The sequence below is a fragment of the Dunckerocampus dactyliophorus genome, chromosome 17 (assembly GCF_027744805.1).
Source record: "Dunckerocampus dactyliophorus isolate RoL2022-P2 chromosome 17, RoL_Ddac_1.1, whole genome shotgun sequence".
NCBI classification, from domain to species: Eukaryota; Metazoa; Chordata; class Actinopteri; order Syngnathiformes; family Syngnathidae; genus Dunckerocampus; species Dunckerocampus dactyliophorus.
The window spans coordinates 1,630,001-1,638,332 of record NC_072835.1 but is presented as its reverse complement, the minus strand read 5'-3'; the positions used below and the strand labels follow the sequence as shown (position 1 = coordinate 1,638,332).

The 8,332-nt window shown below is 44.3% G+C and overlaps 1 protein-coding gene across 4 annotated transcripts in view; it reads right to left on the bottom strand.

Moving 5' to 3' along the window:
• Nucleotides 1–319: 319 nt before the first annotated feature.
• The window catches only part of ap3b1a (adaptor related protein complex 3 subunit beta 1a), an 80,091-nt gene continuing 72,078 nt past the window's right edge, over nt 320–8,332 (bottom strand). The window contains exon 27 of one of the 4 annotated variants that reach the window (XM_054756426.1): nt 320–2,653. In XM_054756426.1, the coding sequence (XP_054612401.1) occupies nt 2,500–2,653 (154 nt within the window). In that variant the 3' untranslated portion in view covers nt 320–2,499. The remainder of the gene's footprint in view (nt 2,654–8,332) is intronic. The other 3 variants (XM_054756427.1, XM_054756428.1, XM_054756429.1) reach the window with 3 other exon arrangements.

Sequence of the window (8,332 nt, the reverse complement as noted above, 5' to 3'; positions counted from 1 at the left end):
CCCGTAACATTCCGACTCTATTCCCGTAACATTCCGACTCTATTCCCGTAACATTCCAACTCTATTCCGCTTTGATGTTGTCATGCTCATTTGTTTGTGTGTAATATTCGGACTTTTTTCTTGTAAAATTACAACTTTCACGTAACTTAAGCTTTTTTTGTTTGTTATACCACTGCAACCTTTTTCTGAGTAAAATTAGGAAAATGTTTTACAATTTATTTTTTCATTATATTTTATAATTTTTATTATGTGTATATATATATATTTTTTTATTATTTTTAATTTGTTTAAATACAACTATTGTTGTCATTTATTTTGTATTGGTTTATTTAAATGATGATTTTTATAAAAGCAGCAGCGCATGACAACAGGACTGAAAGCAAACAATCAGCAGATTACGTGATTATTTTGAAAAATACGACAAAAAGAAGAAGCACATTAGCATAATCTCACAACTGTGCAGCAATTGCAAACATGAATAGACAAGACTACGCTCAAGAGGCAGCGCTCGTTTGCGTCCGTCGTGCTGCACAGTAATCCCTCGTTTATCACGGCAAAACAAATTTACGCCAAGTAGGATTCCTTACTTAGAAATGGAATATTTCGGTAGTTAGGGCACACAAAACCTGTTTACCACCTTCTAAATATGTTGTTTTTTTAAACATGATTAGAGCCCTCTAGACATGAAATAACACCCCTATAGTCACCTTTACACTCCTATTAAAATATATATATATATATATATATATATATACACACCCAATACAGTAGACATAATAAGACATAAATAAGACATGTTAGCATTGGGGGAGTTCCTTGTTCATTTTTGACTTTGGCAGCTATTGTCTCATCAACGTAACATTCGTGACACCTCGTGACACCTCGTGACCAGTGTAGAATACGACACATCACAACGAGCGTGTCTTCTGAATGCCTTATGTTTGCGCTTTACTTCACTTTTCTATTTTTATGCATGAAAGGCCAACAGTTTGCTTAAAAACGCACACTGTTTGGTTTTAATAATAGGCCGTACTGAAAGTGAAAGTGGTGAGGGATGACTGACAGCTGGTGACATCACACTACTTGAAGAGAAAAACAACGTGCTCGCCTTTGGACGGCAGATTGCAAAATGGGAAAAAGTTATAATGTGACAAAAATAAGGTCATAACATTAAGAGTGGAAAACTGAAATATTTGTAAAATTATATTTTGAAAACAGCAGCAGCAGAAATGGAGAAAAACAGCAGAACTTTTCCAAGAATAAAGTCCAAACGATAAAAGAAAAAAAGTTGTATTCCAAAAAAAAAGGTCGCAATTTTACAAAAAATAAATTTGCATAGACTTGAAATATCAAAGGAAAGATCTTATTAAAAAAAAAAAGAATATTAAAAAGAATTTATGAGAAACAAACAAAACAAAGAATAAAGTTGTAATTTTTGGGACAAGCCTCCCCCCTCACAGACTTCCCGTCCAATCTTTACATTTTTTCCCTCCTGTCTCTGGAGGGAAAAAAAAGCAGTAATTTTACCAGAATAAAGTCAAAATATTCAGACAAAAATGTGGTCATCGAATGAGGGCAAAAAAGGCGCAATTTTACCAGAATAAACTCGTCATTTTATGGGGAAGAAAATAGTAGCAGTTTGCTTCCATGACGAAGCTCAGATGTACTTTTTTCTTGAAATCAACACCGATTTGATCAAAACATCAAAGTGGCAAAGTTGCACCCTTTCATTGTGCCCCCCCTCGCTGGAGGAAAAAGTGTGGCCTACGTATATTTTATACCACATATAAGACTATATAACTACATACTAGTAAGACATACAGTACTGTATATTTGCACATATATTTCTACTTTTTGAAGATTATGTTCCAGTGTTGACTTGATGGTTTAGTCACATGACTTGGAAAGCTTCATGGCGCTCGTGTGTGTGTGTGTGTGTGTGTGTGTGAAATGTGAACAGCTGGCTGTGGAAACCAGCAGAGCGGCGGAGGTGACGGATGCGAGCAGAGCGGGCGTGACGGATGAGCTAACAGGTGTTAGCCACGGCCGCCCTCGCTTTGCCGGGACCAAACCTTTCCATCAGCACGACGCCAGCGTGCGCTCGCTCGTGCATTTGGAAGGAAAAGCTGGAGCGTTGGTGTTGTGTTTGGATGGAAAGGAAAGGAAAGGAAAGGCTGCGCTGTCATCTTGTGCGTGTACGCGTCACTCTGGTGACTCAATGAGGTGTTGGTGATTCCAAATGAGGAGCTTTGAGTAAAATGTTTCAACCAATGTTGTTTTTTTTAATGACTGCTGCTGGGAAGGCACCTTAAGGAAGTCAAATCAGCACTAAAGTCCTGAAATGTACGAGAAACAAGAGTGTGTTTTCCACTTTACAGCGACAGACCATAATAACACTAACAACAATACATTTGGCTGGGACCAGGCTGTGTGCACCCTGGGGTGCAGGAGTGGAAAAAAAGGAATGAGAAAAAGTAGTGATGAGCTTTGCCTGTCTGCCTACGCCTGAGCCAGGGCTTGCTTGAGGTCTCGGAGCAACATGGACGCCATGACGCTCTTCTCCGTGCTGATGGTCAGCAGGCCGCCAGACGAGTCCTTCATCTCCAGCTGGACCAGCACCAGAACTTGGCTGCTCACCGTCTGACCCGCAAACCTGCAGCGGGAGAAGAAACACGAGTGACGCTTGGGTGGACGGGAAAAATGCTCGCCTTTCTTTACGGTCTCGCTCCCAGAAGCTGAAGGGCGTGAAAAAATACTGGAAATCCACGTTTGTTTATGTCTGATTCATTTCAGTGAATACAAATCAAATCATTCATTCATTCATTCATTCATTCATAAGGCTCGTGCTTTACTATTTTGCACACAAAAGTGAGCGCAGCACAGGGGTGAAGAAATAATCCAGATTTTTGTTTTTGTCAATAAAAATATATTTATTCAAAATGCTTGTATTTAGGATTTTCCCCCCAAAAGTGAGGAAATAAATGCAGATTTTTAGTTTAATTCATTCTGATGAGTAGAAATAAAATACAAACAGTATATTCATGAATAATGCTTGTTTATGTAGAATTCTGTACCCAAAAATGAGCCCAGGAGAGAGAAAATAAATGCATATATATCTTTTTTTATTACTGTTTTTTAAATGTATTTCAATGAATAAAAATAACATAAAATATAAAAAGATTTATATTTATTAAAAACGCTTGTGTTTATGTAGAATTTTGCACCCAATAATGAGTTGGAAAATAAACCTAGATTTTTTTATTTTTTAAATAAATTTCAGTGAATAAAAATAAAATAAACAAGAAAATACTGATATTTATTAAAAATACCGGTGTTTATTTTGAATTTTGCACCCAGGGTTTTTTAAAAATGTTTTTTTTAATTTAATTCAATCAATGAATAGAAATTAAATAACGAATAAAATAAATATATTTATTCAAAATGCTTATGTTTATTTAGAATTTTGCACCCAAAAGTGGGGCCAACTGTGAAACTGTGCACTGTTTGATGTGTTAAACATCCACCATTCCGCTGGATTCAAAGGAACGAAAAGGGATTTTTTGTGACTATTTTCAATAACTAATGGGTGGCTTCCAACAATAACGAGCAGACGACAGCAAGTGCAAGTGGTGCTTTTCTAGATTCAAGATTCAAGATTCAAGAGAGTTTTATTGTCATGTGCATGGTAAAACAGCAGTTATACCATGCAATGAAAATCTTATTCTGTTCATTCTCCCAAGAAAAGAAAGAAAACAAATGAAAGAATAAGAACATAAGAAACATAAACACATAAACATATATACCAATAAATTAAGCAACAACAACAGACGAGACATTAATACAAGTAAATAATACAAATAAATAAGTAAATAAAGTGCTATGAGTGTGTGCGTGTGTTGCGTGCGGCGTGTGCGAGTGCTTCGTTGAGGAGCCTGATGGCCTGTGGGTAAAAACTGTTTGCCAGCCTTGTGGTCCTGGACTTCAAACTCCTGTAGCGTCTGCCTGACGGTAGGAGTGTGAATAGTGAGTGTTGTGGATGTGTGCTGTCCTTGATGAGGTTGTGTGTTCTTCGTAGGACTCTAGATTTATAAATGTCTTGCAGTGTGGGGAGGGCTGCCCCAACAATGTTCTGTGAGGTCTTGATCACCCGCTGGAGTGCCTTCCTATCACGTGTTGTACAGTTACCGTACCAAACAGTGATGGAGGCGGTAAGGACACTTTCGATAGTGCATCTGTAGAAGCAACTCAGGATTGTGGTGGACATGCCAAATTTCCTCAGTCTTCTCAGGAAGTACAGTCTCCTTTGGGACTTCTTCAGAATTTGTTGGGTGTTGTGAGACCAGGTGAGGTCCTCGCTGATGTGTGTGCCAAGGAACTTGAAGGTTTTCACCCTCTCCACCTCAGTCTCATCAATAAACAGGGGTCTATGCGGCTCCTTTTCCCTTGTTCTTGGGTCGATGATCATCTCTTTAGTCTTATCTGTATTGAGAAGGAGGTTGTTATCACGACACCAAGCTATGAGGTCCGCCACCTCTCTTCTGTATGATGTTTCAACACCACCAGTGATCAGTCCGATGACTGTAGTGTCATCTGCAAATTTAATGATGCTGGTGTTGTTCTGGGAGGCCACGCAATCGTAGGTGAAGAGCGTGTAGAGGAGTGGACTCAGCACACACCCCTGTGGGGTCCCAGTGCTCACAATTCTTGAGCTGGATGTGCGGTTGTGGACTCTGACTGACTGGGGCCTGCCTGTGAGAAAGTTAAACACCCAGTTACAGAGGGAGGGAGACAGGCCAAGTGTGAGGAGCTTATCTGTGAGTTTGTGGGGGCTGACTGTATTGAATGCAGAGCTATAGTCTATAAATAGCATTCTGACGTATGTGTCCTGGCCCTGTAGGTGAGAAAGGGCTGTGTGGATGGCAGTGTTGACTGCATCATCCGTGGACCGGTTCTGGCGATATGCAAACTGTAGAGGGTCCACGGTTGCCGCCGGGATGCTCTTTTTGATGTGGGTCATGACTAATCTTTCAAAGCACTTCATAACAATAGGAGTGAGTGCTATAGGGCGATAGTCATTCAAGCAGGTCACGTTGCTCTTCTTGGGTACGGGCACTATGGTGGTGGACTTAAAGCAGGTCGGTACAGATGCTTGTGCAAGCGACAGGTTAAATATGTCAGCAAGCACATCAGCTAGCTCTGATGAGCAAACCCGAAGTGCACGTCCTGAGATGTTGTCTGGCCCTGCTGCTTTTCGTGGGTTTGTTTTGTTTAGAACCCTGCGCACATCAGCTGATGTCACCATGAGAGGTGAGTCCTGTGTGCTCCCCAGGTTCAGCCACCCTCTCTGCTCATCAGGAGTTTGGGTATCAAAGCGGGCATAGAACTCATTCAACTCATCAGGAAGTGTGGTTTGGCTGGACGTGGCTACGCTACTCTGCTGTCGATAGTCTGTGATGTGCTGGAGCCCCGCCCACATGCGCCGAGGGTCTGAGGTGGAATAGTAGCCCTCCAGCTTCTGTCTGTACTGCCTCTTGGCCTCCCGTATGGACCTCCTCAGGTCATATCTGGCCTTTTTGTAGTCATCAGCGGTGCCCATGACAAATGCAGTCGAACGAGCACGTAGCTTAGCCCTTACATCACAGTTCATCCACTGTTTTTGGTTAGGGTATTTTCTGTAATACTTGGTGGTGGTAACAGTCTCTATGCATGTGCTAATGTAGCTAGGAGGGCATCGCCACGTACGGGAGAGCAATTCACGTTTGCTGCCTTTGCCGTTGCTGGAGGAACCTTTCATGGCGCAAACATTTGGGGGATTTGGCACAAAAAGTCACTTTAATTAGCAGAAAAAAATAACCAATATAGCGGTGGTCTCCTTTGATGCTAAAATTTGTGGGACCTTATTTGCTTCTTTGGCCTGTCAGCCAAATGTTACAACGTCTTGTCCCAAAACGTTGCAGTTGGTAGGCATGAAATCATTTGGGGTGGCTCATTTGGAGAATCAGTGAAAATAGGACATTTTTGCTGCACTTTGTTTTTTTGGTAGCATTTTGTGGTAAAAGATGATGCTGGTATAAATAGGCTCCAGCGGAGGGGCTAAGACGAGGAGGAAGTGGAGCGATGGCGGCGGCGACAGACAGACAGTCTATTATCCCGCTGATGGACAGCTCATCGGGCCAGGGCCACGCCCCCTGCCGCCACTCAAACAGAACGTTTAGCCGTTTTTATGGACTGTGGGTGTCTATCGAGTGTGGGAGCCCATGGGGCCCAGGATGGGAGCGGGGGGCACCCAGGTCCCAGTGGGGGAATTCTCAGTCTGCCGTCGCCGTGGAAACTGTCCCCGCCGACCGGGGGACGCACATGGTCACCATTGAGGGTTCTAACAAGAGGCAGACTGGGTCTTTGACCCGCTGTGACCCCCGCACCCCCCTCCACCCCACCAGAGCTGAGCCAGGTCGCCCTTTTCTCTCCTACTGCTGCATCTCGGGGGCCCACGTGACCCATTCCCCCCGCCATCTGCCTCCATTTAGCGCTACATCCCCACAACAAAGACTCCCCCCCCGTGGCCGCCCGCTTAGCCCTGACAAACAGTCCATAAAGGGCCTCCACTTAAAAAGCCTGTCAAGAGCCCCCACCCCCGCCCCCCGGGTGGACGTATCCCCGCAGCGAGTCGGCCAATTAGCGCGTTAAAGAGCGTGCATGCACAATGAAACTGGTGCTGGCTCACGAAGCGTCCGGGTGGGTCCCGGGGGAGCGTCTAAATTACCATCAACAGCGCAGAGGGAGTTTATGGGCCGCCTTTGTGGGAGAGGAAGGGGGGGGTGGCGCTCCTCAGCCTTAATTAAAATATTAGCCACTTCTGCAGGACGCCTCCAGGCCTACTCCGCCGCACGTTTCACAGCGGCTACAAGCTAACAACATTTTATCGCCTTCGGCATCGGGCCGACACGGGCTGGGCTCCTCCGCCGAGGGCCCCCCGGGTGCCTGGCGTGGCCCCCGGCGGCTCTGCTAATGGATTTAGGAAATAAATCTAACATTTACTCGGCCTGTTAACACCACTTATCCCGTCTCTGGAGACCGCGTGTAAATATTCTCACTTCTTGGCTGATTTTTTAAAGGACGGGCTCACGAAGGGGGCGCCCTAAACGGGTCATTGGTATTCCCGTGCACTCTCACCCAAAAACACTGCAATAATTGCATGGAAAGCAAAGCAGAACCTGCTGCCGCCAAGCATTGGCATCGATCGTCTAAGCATCGCTCTCCAATTATCCGTGATTCTCCTCAGTCCAGAGAACCCGTGTGGGGGTGCCATCTGCCGCCCCTTCACCCGGGATAAAGCTAGCCTCACCTTTAGAGCGAGAGGGGGGAGGGGAGGTGTCGAGAGTCCGAAAGTCTGAGGAGCCGAGGCCATTGTGGCTCCGCTGCCGCCGTCGTGGTCCAGCTGGACAAGTGTCCTTCAAAACAGTGGTCAGCCATGCCAGACCGGACCAGACCAGAACGGACCAAAGATGGGCAGATGGCCCCAACTATGACACCCAATTAGAAGCGTGAGCCCTTCATAAAAGCCCGTGGGCCCGTGTTTAAAGGCACACAAATCACTCAAGAGCAGAAAAGCCAACACAGTTGTGATTTCAGCAACTCAAGCGAAAGCTGGCACTTGGGGCAAAAATGGGGGCGTCCCCGTGAGAAAAAAAACACTCCATCACATTTGCCTTCCAACCGACTGAAAAATGGAGCACATTTATTTTATTCCGCCTGTTTAGACACAAACAAGAACAGCGTTTTCTACATTTGCTTTCCGCCTTGATTTATTGCCGTCCTCCCTTCCAGCAATCAATTTGGGTGTTTCTGCCACCCCCCGCCCCCCCAACAGCCTGCCTGCCTCTCTGCACAGCAGCGTTGGGAGAAGCAGTGCTGCACCCTGCTGTTCAATACGCAAAGCACAGACACGTATCCTCACATCAGAGTGATACCTCTCTGCTGTTTGATTGTCCAACATATCTTTGCAAGCACCACAAGGAGAAACATACATCAGATTCACTCCTCATGGAAATGTCAAGACCGGTTGACAAATGGCAACAATTTACACAAGGGAGGGGGTTCTAAGTCAGGGATGTCCAAATTGCAGCCCAGGGGCCATTTGAGGCCTCAAATGGCCTCAAAATATTCACAAAATAAAATTGAACAATAAAACTAAATACATAAAGAAAAAAGTCAACATATTAAAAGAAAACAAAAAAAAAGTCTGAGTAAAGTAATGTTATGGAGAACAAAAAATAGTCATAAAGCTGAAATACCACAGAAAAATAAACAAATATAAAAAATATATACTTAA